This window comes from Ahaetulla prasina, chromosome 4 (assembly GCF_028640845.1).
Source record: "Ahaetulla prasina isolate Xishuangbanna chromosome 4, ASM2864084v1, whole genome shotgun sequence".
Taxonomy (NCBI): Eukaryota; Metazoa; Chordata; class Lepidosauria; order Squamata; family Colubridae; genus Ahaetulla; species Ahaetulla prasina.
The window spans coordinates 78,048,909-78,062,923 of NC_080542.1; the positions used below are offsets into that span (position 1 = coordinate 78,048,909).

At 43.8% G+C, this 14,015-nt stretch overlaps 1 protein-coding gene across 6 annotated transcripts in view; it reads left to right on the plus strand.

Moving 5' to 3' along the window:
- The first annotated feature begins 692 nt into the window (after positions 1 to 692).
- The window catches only part of DCLK3 (doublecortin like kinase 3), a 150,055-nt gene continuing 136,732 nt past the window's right edge, over positions 693 to 14,015 (plus strand). For 2 of the 6 annotated variants that reach the window (XM_058184230.1, XM_058184233.1), the window contains exon 1: positions 693 to 929. In XM_058184230.1, coding sequence (XP_058040213.1) covers positions 851 to 929 — 79 coding nt within the window. In that variant the 5' untranslated portion in view covers positions 693 to 850. The remainder of the gene's footprint in view (positions 930 to 14,015) is intronic. The other 4 variants (XM_058184231.1, XM_058184232.1, XM_058184228.1 and 1 more) reach the window with 2 other exon arrangements.

Consider the following 14,015-nt stretch of genomic DNA (forward strand, 5'->3'; position numbering starts at 1 on the left):
TCTACTGTTGATACTGTGTTGTCAAGTATTGTGAGAGGTGGAAGTATGGAAGGGTTTTTCCTAAAGTCTACCACCATTTCTACGGTTTTGAGTGTGTTCAGTTCCAGATTGTTTTGGTTGCACCACAAGGCTAGTCGTTCGACCTCTCGTCTATATGCGGATTCGTCATTGTCTCGAATGAGACCAATCACTGTTGTGTCATCTGCGAACTTCAGTAGCTTAACAAATGGATCATTGGAGATGCAGTCATTGGTATACAGAGAGAAGAGAAGTGGGGAGAGCACACAGCCTTTGGGGCCCCCTGTGCTAATTGTACAGGTATTTGATGTGATCTTGCTTAGCTTCACCTGCTGCTTCCTGTTTGTTAGGAAGCTTGTGATCCACTTACAAGAAATGAACAACGAAACCTTTCTCAAATACAAATTGGTTCTGAATCTTAAAATCTGCTATCCAGTTGCTAAAGCTAAGGCAAGACTGGAGGGGAAAAAAACAAGGATGATAGTATCATTCCTTCGCTGCAATGTACTGGTCATACGTTGCATTCTTCTTGCTCCGTTCCCCTAATTCGCTTACACCAACTTCTTATAAACTGATAGGCTCCCGTAGAAGGCAAAGTTGGGCGAGGCAAAGCAGTCTCGAAACTAATCAGTGCGCGATGTAAGACTGGTGGAACTTTGGCGCCACCTCCCCCTCCCCCCCCATTTCCCGGGCGCGGTGGGAAGCTGACCGGCCTCCTGGGCGGAGAAGGTGTTGTGATGCCACCATCTCCTCCTGTCTGCCACTGACGCCGCTGTATTCTGAGTCGGAGAATCCGCCCATAGCGAGGCGGAGAAACAAGACTGAGAGGATCATGCCTGCTGCGCCACCTCCCTTGCATCCTGCAGCGGGGCCGGAGGGTTCCTGTAACTTCTCCTACCACCATTGTTCCGGTGAGTGGGCCTTTGCAGCGGAAAAACTTTGCGCTCCTTTGGGAGGTTTTGATCTCTTGATCTGTACTTCTCCTGTCAAGATAACGAAGGCTATCTTCCCTACCTTGCCCCTTGTACGGCCCTCAGTCTCGAATCCTATGTTTCCAGCCTTTCTCTCTAGTTGTTCCTGCCTTATCTGGACTGTTTATAACATTCAGTCCCAGAGATCGAAAAGCGTGCAGGGGTGCATCGCCGCTCGCCTACCTCCTTTCTTTGTAACCCCCTTCTTTGAATTTTTTTTCACTCAGATCTGTTATTCTGCATTATTTTAGATGGCTGTCCTCCAAGGATGGGAGTGTGTGGGTGGTAGAACATAGCACAAGAGAGGCTAACTACCGCATCTCACCTCTTGACTCCTGGCGATGGGCACCTGGAGGCCAGTGGATTACCACGAAGATTTCTGATGAGGTGGAGCTTTAAGTCCTTGTAAAGTTTTGTTGCTTGGAAGGCAACGGTAACTGCTTTTGACAGATTTTGTCTGCGGCAACCTTTATGCTATGAAGGTTGACAAAAATGATGATAATACAAAAACTAGAGGCTCAGGCTGCTTTTCTCATTCTTAATGGAAAAGCCTCATCTCACCAGAGAAAATAATCAACATCGTAGGGACAGTTGGATTAACATATTTCGGATGTTAAAAAGTGGTACTGGAGGATCAGCCCCATTTAATTATTTTTAGTTGCATTTTACTAATTTTCTAGAGCCAAGACTCATTCCCATAATTTTTCTGTTCTAGAAAAGGGATAGAATAGAATAGAATAGAATAGAATTTTATTGGCCAAGTGTGATTGGAAACACAAGGAATTTGTCTTGGTGCATATGCTCTCAGTGTACATAAAAGAAAAGATACGTTCATCAAGGTACAACATTGATGATCAATATATCAATATAAATCATAAGGATTGCCAGCAACAAGTTATAGTCATACAGTCATAAGTGGAAAGAGATTGGTGATGGGAACTATGAAACGATTAATAGTAGTGCAGATTCAGTAAATAGTCTGACAGTGTTGAGGGAATTATTTGTTTAGCAGAGTGATGGCCTTCGGGAAAAAACTGTTCTTGTGTCTAGTTGTTCTGGTGTGCAATGCTCTATAGCGTCGTTTTGAGGGTAGGAGTTGAAACAGTTTATGTCCAGGATGCGAGGGATCTGCAAATATTTTCACGGCCCTCTTCTTGATTTGTGCAGTATACAGGTCCTCAATGGAAGGCAAGTTGGTAGCAATTATTTTTTCTGCAGTTCTAATTATCCTCTGAAGTCTGTGTTTTTCTTGTTGGGTTGCAGAACCGAACCAGACAGTTATAGAGGTGCAAATGACAGACTCAATAATTCCTCTGTAGAATTGGATCAGCAGCTCCTTGGGCAGTTTGAGCTTACTGAGTTGGCGCAGAAAGAACATTCTTTGTTGTCCTTTTTTAATGATGTTTTTGACGTTAGCTGTCCATTTGAGATCTTGCGATATGATAGAACCCAGAAATTTGAAGGTTTCTACTGTTGATACTGTGTTGTCAAGTATTGTGAGAGGTGGAAGTATGGAAGGGTTTTTCCTAAAGTCTACCACCATTTCTACGGTTTTGAGTGTGTTCAGTTCCAGATTGTTTTGGTTGCACCACAAGGCTAGTCGTTCGACCTCTCGTCTATATGCGGATTCATCATTGTCTCGAATGAGACCAATCACTGTTGTGTCATCTGCGAACTTCAGTAGCTTAACAAATGGATCATTGGAGATGCAGTCATTGGTATACAGAGAGAAGAGAAGTGGGGAGAGCACACAGCCTTGGGGGGCCCCTGTGCTAATTGTACAGGTATTTGATATGATCTTGCTTAGCTTCACCTGCTGCTTCCTGTTTGTTAGGAAGCTTGTGATCCACTTACAAGTCTGTTCCGGTACTTGTAGCTGGTTTAGCTTAGTTAGAAGAATGTCTGGAATGATGGTATTGAATGCTGAACTAAGGTCTACAAAAAGGACCCTTGCATAGGTCTTTGGAGACTCAAGATGTTGTAGGATGTAGTGCAGAGCCATATTAACAGCATCATCTGTTGATCTATTTGCTCGGTATGCAAATTGCAAGGGGTCTAAGAGCGGATTCGTGATGGTTTTCAGGTAGGAAAGCACCTATTTACTTCTTGTGTCTGGGACTGATTGGATGCAGGAATTGCCCAGCATCAACCTGTGTTGGCAAATAGATTACCCTTTCCAAATCTGTTGTCTTTAAATGTAGTAAGCAAACAGCTCCCATCCCTTCCTGTTAGTGACTTCATTTTCTGGGAATGAAGGATTTTGTAATCAAATATACTCAGAGGATATGAGATTAGGAAAGGTTTAGGTAATAAATTTAGATTTGGGGATGGGCTACTGCCTACTTCTGGCAGATTGCATATTGCAAGTTGTATAAAACAACTCCAAAACTTCATAAATATTAGTTTGTTCCATCAGAGTAATTGTTTTAGTATATATCAGGTGTCCTCAAACTTTTTAAATAGGGCCAATTCACGGTCCCTCAGACTATTGGGGGGCCGGATTGTAGTTTGATCTGCCTAATGACTGGCTGGATGGGTGTGGCTAGATTTTTTTTAAAATTTGTATTTATATCCCACCCTTCTCCGAAGACTCAGGGTGGCTTACACTATGTCAAGCAATAGTCTTCATCCATTTGTATATTATATACAAAGTCAACTTATTTCCCCCAACAATCTGGGTCCTCATTTTACCTACCTTATAAAGGATGGAAGGCTGAGTCAACCTTGGGCCTGATGGGACTTGAACCTGCAGTAATTGCAAGCAGCTGCTGTTAATAACAGACTGCATTAGTCTGTTGAGCCACCAGAGACCCTTGATTGTCATGTGACTGGGTGGGTATGGCCAACTCAATGTCACTCATGTCAAGGGATGCCTCACCAGCTTCTCCTTGCCCCTCCCCTCCCAGCCACTTCTCCTCTCTCCACCCGGGCCCTAACAGGAAGCAGTTGTTGAAGCTAAGCAGCCACCACGAGAAAGAGTTGGCAAAAATATTCAATTCAAAAATATGAATTGATAAAAAATGGGGACGTTTTGGATGAGAGCTTGGCGGAAATTAACCAGTGCAACCACTTGGAAAATAGAATGGAGGAGATACAAACAAAAGTGGATAAATATGAAGATATGATCGTGAATAAACAAGTTGATGTAAAGAATTTTTTTTTTAAATAGTTTGGATGAAATGCCTGAATTTGTGCTACAGGAGGCTGTCTCCCGAATCGAAAAAACTCACAGGGTTAATGTTTTCCAAGAGTTCTCTTTTTGGACTGATGGAATATACGGCAGTAATTTGTGGATTCTTGGACATAAGGAACTACTAGGAAATATTGTGACTGACTTTTCAAAAGGAGTAATGAAGGAAAGACAGAGATTAATGCATCAAAAAAAATGGCAAGAGACAAAAGTATTATCCTTGAAATAAGGTTATTTTGAAATATTAACAGACAAAAATATTGGTGTCCTGGAAAGACAATTTCTGAGGAAGATCTGGAAGAAATGGGTTGATTATATGTTTTATATCTATCATAAAAGACTAGGCATTTGGATCTATACTGGATTTTGACGAGGAAGGACTAAAGTTGAATAGATATTGTAATTTTCTGTATTGAAATTTTATAATGTGTTGCACTGAATTTCTCAAAATATTCTCAAAAGATCTTATGTAAGAAAGACCTGGGGGGAAAATTATATGGTTATAGAAGCTATAAGGGAGATATTTTTTGAATTGGATTGGATTTTTATGCTTTAGCTGGTTTTAAATACTTTAGGATTAATTTGTTCTATTGATTTATATATTTTATTACTGTTAATTGTTAATTTTTTTTATTTTATTATTATTATTTTTTATTATTTTTTGAAGGATTTTGGTTATGTTAGGAGGAAGTCAGAGCTAGAGAGGGAAAATTGGTATAATAGTTTTGGGGAAAAATTTAATTAGCATATGTTTGTTTTATTTTTAACTATACCTTGTGCTTGTTCAGGGAAGTCAGGGGGGAGGGGGGAGGGTATTAGTGAAGGGAGGGGTTGGGGGAAAGGGGTTTTGTAAAACTTTTTGAATAAAAAAAAAGAGAAAGAGTTGGCAAAACAGCTGGCTCAATTCAAATTGGATCTCACTGAGAAGGACTCAGTAGAAGCACCTCACTAAGGACTATGAGCATAGACTTTCCAAGTAGAGGGGAAACCTGTGGGAGTGCGAGGCCAGGTACCGGCGCCTGGAAGTTCAGCGGGCTGAGATGGTCAGCCAGTTCCATCAGTTCCATGATGCAGTCCCACTGGTATGAGGCTCTCTGGCTCTTCGCCACACGTGGCACTTCCCTCTAGCCTTTGCCAAAAGCCCTGCACCATGAGGCTGAAGCAGACCCCGAGTCAGAATTTCTGCCCCTTCCAACCTGCACAAAAAGACCCTGAAGGGGGAGATTCTGCCACAATCCAGGCATGGATCAGCAAGGAGCTGGTGTGGGTCCACTGGAACCCATCCTCCACCAGCAGAACAAACTGCAAGGGAGCTCAGGGCCAGGTTGTGAGAAGTCCCATGCTCCTGGGAAAGATGGTGAAGAAACTCTCTGTTCGCTGGCCTCCCACTCTGGGATACCTTGGCAACTGGACTGTTTATCTCTGCCCCTTTTTCCTGTTTTGTTTACTGGATCTACACAGGGGCCGTCAACCCTAGCTTTGCTATCCATTGCAGCTAGGAATCTCAAATAAGGCTGAGAATGTATTTAGCCTACCAGCCTGGGCACTAGATCGGTCCCCTGTAAAGTGTTTATCTGCTGAGTAGTCTGGCCGAAGCCTTGCTTGCTGCCCACTAAAGCGCCTGGACTCCCAGTGATGGAGGGAGGGGCTGGAGCTACTAAACGGGGGCCAAGCTAAGTGCCTGAAGGATCCCATCCCATGACTGGGAGTCTAAGAGCCTCAGTGATTGACAAGCAAGACCTCAACCGGATTCCTTGAGAGACAGTTCACAGGGAGCCGATCTAGCACCCAGATTGGCCACAAATGTACAACAAAACGGGAGCCTTATTTGAAATTCCTAGCTGCAGTGGACAGCAAAGCTAGGGTTGATGGCTCCTTCTCTCCGCTGAAGTGCTTCCTGGATGAAGCTTAGAGCTCCAAGCCTGAAGCGACAGGAGGCGAGGGCTGCCTTGGTGCAAATGTACCTGTTGGTGCAATGTACCAGGACGAAGGTGGAATGCTGTTGCCATACAAAGGCAAGTAAAGGATGCTTCACTCCTGCATACTAAGCTCCAGCCATTGCCACCACCACTTCGGCCCACCCTTGCTGCAACCAATACTTTGTTTCAGCTGGTGAGGGCTGCGCTACTGCTTGCACATTGTACCACTTCTTGTACAATCCTCTACGGTGGAAATTTCCAGCTCCACCACAAACTGTCTGGCTAGTCTAATCCAGGACAACTAACGGGCCAGTAATGTGACTAGAGCTCTGGAATATGGAACCAACTTTCCCACCGACATCAGCAAGCTACTGTCAGTCGGCCCATCTTCTTTTTCCTTCACTCAGATCGACTGCAAAGTTCCTTGAGAGAAGGAACACAAAAGAGGTTCTTGGAAGGCTGTGTGCCCGGACCAGGTTCTTTCTCTCAGGCCTCCCACCTGGAGGCCTCGCAGAAGCAGAGATGGGAGGGAGGCCCGAGAGAAAGTGCCTGGTCTGGACACACAGTGCCCCAGCACAGTGCTCTTCCCTGAGGGCTACTCACCTACCTGCCACACCAGCCTGGAAGTGGCGCATTGCCTGGTAGCAAGTTGAATGTGGGGCCCAAGACGGAGGGAAGGACAAGCGGGTGGCAGGCACCCGGAGGCCGCAGAAGCTGAGAGACAGATCTGAAAGGCCTGCTGAGCCTCAACATCCCCCCCCCAAGATGGCCCTTCGGCCGAATGGCGGGTCTGGGATGGATTTCCCTCCCCTGCCATTGGCCTTACCTTCCAGTTCCAGCCCACAAGGCTCGCACTGCTCTGCTCACCGCGGTTGTCTGCAAAGATAAGGCCTGTGTTTGGCCGAAGGTCGCGGGCTGGTGGACAAAGTTGGCTGGCAGAGGGCGATGCAGGCGCCACAGCCTCATGCTCCTAGGCTGCTGGCAGCTGCAGGAGGTGAGGCCCAGCAGCTGCAGTTAATCTGGGTGGGGTGCAAGATTTGGGCTGGGGGGGGGGTGAGTGGCAACGGCTCAGCCCTGGCTCGCCTTCCTCTCTGCCATTGGCTGCGGAAGAAAGGGAAGAGCAAGCGGGGGTTGGGGGTCGCAGGCAGCCAGGAAAGTCAAACTGCTGCCCAGCCCAGAGCAGGGCCCGAAAGGTAGCTGAGCCTCACTATGTTCACCCTTGCTGAGGTGGCACTTTGGCCAAGTGTGGTGGGCCCGGAGCAGATTTCCCTCCCCTGCCATTGGCCTTACCTTCCAGTTCCAGCCCATGGGGCTCGCACCATTCTGCTCACCATGCTCACCATGCTATTGCTTAGCTGCCCGCGAAAGTAAGCTTCGCTCAGTTGAAGGCGGGTGTTGGTTGGTGGGTGGGCAGGCGATGTGGGTGGAGCAGGCTAGTGCCTGTGCGGGCCAAATTCATTGCTTCGACAGGCATGATATGACCCATGGGTCGTAGTTTGAGGACCTCTTGTATATATGGTGCTGTTTAAGGTAAATCTGCTATAATTAAGTATTAACAATATTGCACTGTTGCTTTATAAAATATAATAAATGGAAAATTTTATTGCTTTAAGATAGAAAAAAATATAATTCTGAAGTTTTTTAAATTCCTTTAGTTATGCCCATTCTACAGACTTAAGTCCATGCCTGTTGGGGAAATATTTTTGGGCACTAAAAAAACCCCAATCATACACTAAGTTTTCCCTAACACAAATTATAGTCCTCCCCTTCTTCTCAAATCCTAACTTCCCCCATACAAATCAGAGATAAATACATTCTAATCATTCAAAGGCAATCTGATATCTCTTAATCTGATATTTATTTTGCGTATATTCAATCCATTTTTTCCATTCAGTTAGATATTTTTCTTGTGTAATGTCTTTCAAAAAGGCTGAGATTTTGGCCATCTCAGCCAAATTAGCAACTTTCAATATCCATTCTTCTATTGTGGGTAACTCTTTTTTCTTCCGATACTGTCCTATTAGTAATCTATTGTCCTATCAATAATCTGTTGTCTTAATAATCTTAATACCGCTGTTATTAAGTTTAGAATCAGCTTAGTCTCAATTACTGTACAGTCCGTAATAATTCCCAGTAAGAAAAGTTGCGGTAGGAACTTTATCTTCTTTTTCAAAACATTTTGTATAATCAACCAGATCCTTATCCAAAAAGCCTTAATCTTCTTACAAGTCCACCAAATATGAAAATAAAGTAGCATCAATACAATTACATCTCCAACATTTCACTTGCATATCTGGATACATACACAATAATTTCTTAGGGTCTAAATGCCACCTATAAAACCTTTTATAAAAATTTTCCCTTAAGTTCTGTGCTTGCGTAAACTTAACATTTCTAACCCAATTTTTTTCCCAAGTTTCCAAAAATATTGGAATCCTGAATATTTTGTGCCCATTTTATCATACAATCCTTTATTAAATCCCTTTCAGAATCTATTTCTATCAACACATTATACGATCTATTTATATGCGCCTGGGTTTGATTTCTAATTTGTTTTACCAAGTTTTCTTCATTCTGCATGATGCCAATTTTCTGATCTTTTTTCCACCTAGCTCGTAGTTGCCCATATTGAAACCAAGTATAATTTCTCCCTTCTTCTTTTAGTGTATGCAAGGATTTTAATTGTAAATTACCTCTCTCATTATATAAAAGATCTTTATAAGTAATCATTTCCTGTTTCTGTTCTATATTTATATTCTCTATTGCATGCCTGGGATTTGCCCAAATAGGAATTTTGTAGTTTAACTTGTGATAATATTTCTTCCAGACACGCAGAAGAGCAATTCTTAACCATGGTTCTTAAAGGCTCATCTGCATATAATCCATGTAATCTATTCAATAAAATTTCTAAAGTTAAAATAAACAATAATGGAGACAAAGGACATTCCTGTCTTGCCCCTTTCTCAGTTCTAAAGACTCTGTTAAACTATTAATAATTATTATTTGTGCTGTCTGCTTCTGGTATATTGCTTTAATTGCTTGTATAAAACAGTCTCCAAATTGCATTTTTTCTATTAATTTAAAAAAAAACTGCCAGTGCAATCTATCAAAAGCCTTCTCAGCATCCAAAAAGAAGAGCGCTGCTGAGACTTGACTGTTCCTTTCCAAATATTCCAATAGATTTACAATATATCTCATATTGTTTCATATTGACACTCGGTTACAGTATGACATAAACAAGCTCATCGCCACAGCAGAATTTTCTGCAGACGCAACCCTCAATTCAGCAAAGTTTGCTTCCCATGCCTTGGCTTCCAACATGCCTTGGCTTCCAATGGCTGAGGCATTGGCAAGCCGATAGGAAAACCAAGTGGAGACTGGCATCGGCTCGCTTTAAAGGAGGTTATCTTTTTGGTGAAGCTTTGGAACCTGTTTTGGTGGAAGGCAAGGATAAAAGAAAAACTTCCCCATGTATACAGATGAGCAGATAGATCTTCCTTTCCCTACCCGAGACAGCCTTTTCGGCTTCCTGACACTGGGTTCCAGGCTCCGGCCTATCACAGGTCCTTCACACAGGTCATGGATTGGAACCAGGACAGACAGTCCTTTCGAGACCGCACCAGACAATGCAGAACAGATGTCACTTTCAGGGAGCTGGCTACCAACCTTACCATCGGGCTAAGTGGCTGTGGAGGTTTGGGAGGTTTGCCAGTCATTGGCAGAGCACGACCACTGATTCCTAGGCCTTACAAACTAACTGTAGGCCTCATCCTGGAATTCAAATCCGCAGTTCCCTGGCGCTTCATTCAATGCTCAGTGTTGATGGATGCCACCAAGAGATCTCTGATGGAAGCTGAAATTCAGCATTTACTGGCCATTCAGGCAATCAAACCAGGCCCCATCCAACATTAGGGTTTCAGCTTCTATTCGATTCTTTTCTTGGTTCAAAAGAAGTCAGGAGGAACCAGGGACATGTCAAATACAGATGTTTCAAGATGCAATCTCTGCATTCCATCCTGGGTTGCATCAGATAGGGAGATCTCTTAATATTGATCGATCTCAAGGAGGCATACCTCCACATTCCAATCAGACCATTTCATAGACAATTCCTCAGGTTCTGCTATGCAGGAACCCACTTCCAATACAAGGCCCTGCCTCTTGGCCTTTCTTTGCCCCACAGACCTTTACCAAACTATTAGGAGTCATAGAGATGGCTCACCTGCAGGCAAAGCCCGTCAGGATTCAATATTACGTGACAACATTAATACTGTTGGCATCTCCTCAGCAAGTGAGACAAGACCTTCACATTACACAGGTTTTATACTATGTATTTTATAATTTTAAATTATTAGCCACATTGAATAAGTTTTTTAATTGGGTTTTATTGTATTGTACTGTATTGTATTTTATCTGGCTGTTAACCGCCCTGAGTCCTTCGGGAGAAGGGCAGTATAAAAATTAAATTATTATTATTATTATTATTATTATTATTATTATTATTATTATTATTATTATTATTATTATTGTTGTTGTTGTTGTTGTTGTTGTTGTTTTGTTTTGTTTTGTTTTGTTGTTATTGTTATTGTTATTATTATTATAATACTCCAAATCCTTCAGGAACACGGTTTCTCTGTGAACCTGGAGAAAAGCTACATGACTCCCTCCACCAGTCTGATCCATCTGGGAGCAAGGATTAACATTCTAAGATGTCAGGTCTTTCTGTCTCCAGATCGCTTAATGAGTATTCGGTCCACTGTCAAATGAGTCAAGGCATTCCGGCGAGTGCTACTGCTTCTTCTTTCCCAAATACTGGGGAGAATGATCTGCCTTGCAATAGTACCTTAGGCAAAATTAGATTCTTGACCCCTTCAGTGGCTCCTATCACCTCAAAAAGCCGGTCTCAGCCACTCTAGCACAAGGATCAAGGTACCTCAAAAGATAATCAGGTCCTTGCGGTGGTGGACAACAGCCGCCATAAAGAAGGGGTGCCTCTTTACAGAGCCATCCCAAATAGTTCTGACCACAGATGCCAGCTTCTTTGGCTGGGGTACTCACCTGAATTCCGGACCTATTAAATTATATCAATTGGCTGGAATTGAGAGCAGCACATCTAGCACTTTGACACTTCCAATAGCCATTGTCAGGCAACCATGTGCTCTTGTTGACCCCTTTGTTACCACCAAAGCACACGTGAACTGTCAGGGGGACACCTGCTCCAGGGCTCTGATGCGCAAAGCTGCGGACCTGGGATTATGGGTGGAGAAACTTCTGCTCTCTCTCCAGGCCGAACACATCTCCAGGGTCTCTAACACCATGGCAGACTGGTTAAGCAGATCCACCATAGACCCGGCAGAATGGAAACTGCATCCAGACCTGTTCTTCCAACTGTCAACAATATTCGGACTTCCTTTGGTGGACTTATTTGCCAAACCACAGAACTCGCAGCTTCCACGGTTCTATTCCCGGTTTCAGACACCAGGAGTCAAGGGAACCAATGCGTTCTGCTCCCATTGGTCCTGGGGCCTCTTATATGCATTTCCTCCACTTCCCCTCATCCCGAGGGTCATTCGCAAGATCCTGACGGAGGGTGCAAAGGTCCTTCACATGGCACCTCCCTGGCCAAGATGAGTCTGGTTTGCGGATCTAGTGAATCTATCAGTATCTCCACCTTGGAAAATACCTCCAGACAGGATGTCCCTCAGCCAGGGGGCCATCCTCCACCCGGAGCCCCAGTGGCTCCAGTTGGCAGTCTGGCATTTGAAAGGGAGATCCTAAGGAAGGACCAATTTTCTACAAAAGTCATCTCTACCATTCAGGCTTCTTGCTGTCCATCCATGAACTACATCTACGAAGACCAATGGGCCTCCTTTTCCCATTGGTGTACCAAAGCTGGACTGGTTCCCACGTCAGCATCTGTCCACACATATTGGACTTTCTCCAAGAAGGGTTGGATAAAAGACTTGCCACCAACTGTTCTGTTTCCCTCTCCCAATACTCCCAAAAAAGAGTCAGTCAAAGGCCTCTTTTCAAATTTATTTACATAAATGGCTGGATTAGGCTGGATTCCTCTGGTACAGAGTTGTTCTGGCCACGTATACCCACGCACCTGCCAAGTCTCTGGAGATAACTAGGAAATTATAGATAAGGCCAGAGTTACTTATGAATATATTCTTTCCTCCATTGAAATAGTTTGCCCGTGCAAATTCACTGCTTTGTCCAAGACAAAAAGCCAGGAAGTTCCGCCTCCTGCTTTATAGCCCCTGTGACTCATCCGTGACTCATCATTCTTTGACTTTGTCCCAAGGCCTCCTCTGCTGCGCACGCCGGTCACGTCTGCGCAGTCTTGCATCAAGCCAAGATTGTTCTTGGGGCGTTGCCAAATCAGAAGAAGGCCCAGGGGGAGCAGGCCTTACCAGTTCCTCCTCACTTTCTGAATCATTGTCCTCCAGGAGTCCGAGTCCGGGAACCTGTGTCACAACACCAACACTCTTTGCAGACAGGTAGCAGCATTGGCTACCGTCTTACCTAGCAACAGCAATCTGACCCTCTCCCACCACCCAAGAGTCCGTAGTTTCGTAAAAGGGGCATCCAACTTACGACCCTCACTAAGTCCATAGATACCCATCGTGGGACCTGTCTCTGGTGTTGCAGGCATTGACTTCCCCACTGTACAAACCATTGGGGTCCACTAGTCTTAAAATCTTGACATTTAAAGTTGCCTTTCTAATTGCTTAACATTTGCTTGATGGATTTCAGAGATGGCAACCCTTTCTGTTTGCAAAGACTTGTGTACATTTCATTCTGATAGGGTCATACTACGAATGGATCCAATGTTTGATCTCAAAATCAACATCTGGTTACATCGGGCCCAAGAGGTTATTCTACCTGATTTTTGTCCAAACCCCACTGATCCCAGGGAACAACATTGGCACACCTTAGTTGTTCACAGGGCTCTGTGCAAGTACATTGCCAGAACGGCTTCTTTCAGGAAAACTGAATCTTTATTTGTATCATTCTAGCCCAGATCCATGGGATCCAAGGTGACTCCATCAGGGGTGGGTTCTAAATTTTTTTACTACCTATTCTGTGGGCATGGCTTATTTTGTGGGCATGGCTTGATGGTCATGTGACACTGGGTGTGGCTTGGCAGTCATATGATTGGGTGAGAGTGGCTTGGTGGTCTGATGACTGGGTGGGCGTGGCCAATAACAATAAATGATAAAAATAATAAACAAAGTATACAAAACAATAAGGTACCAAAAACCAACTTTCACACTTTACACCCACACAACACAACACAACTGACTCACACACAATGTAAAAGCAGCTGCACTTCACCCAAAATGGCCTCTGCAACAAGAAGAAAACTCGCACAGCCACAAAAAGCTCAAAAACCAGCTTTCATACTTTACACACACACACACACACACACACACAACACAGCACAATACAACTGACTCACACACAATGTAAAAGCAGCTGCACCTCACCCAAAATGTCCCCTGCAACAGGCAGGAACCTCACACAACCACAAAAAGCTCAAAACCAACTTTCACACTTTACACACACAACACAACACACACACACACACACACACAAAATGCCACATACAGCTTTGTGAGATTTTGTGTGTTTGTGTAGTTAGAGTGAAACACTACAGAAACACACCAAATCTCAGAAAGCTGCACAAATATTTTATTTTATTATTTTATTTATATTTTTTAGATCAGGGATCTCCAACCTTAGTAACTTTAAGGTTTGTGGACGTCAACTCCCAGAGTTCCTCAGCCAGGAAAGCTGGCTGGGGAACTCTGGGAATTTAAGTCCATAAGCCTTAAAGTTACTAAGGTTGGAGATCCCTGTTTTAGATAAAAGTAGCTAAATTTAAAACTTCCTTAATTTTAAATTACTGTCTAA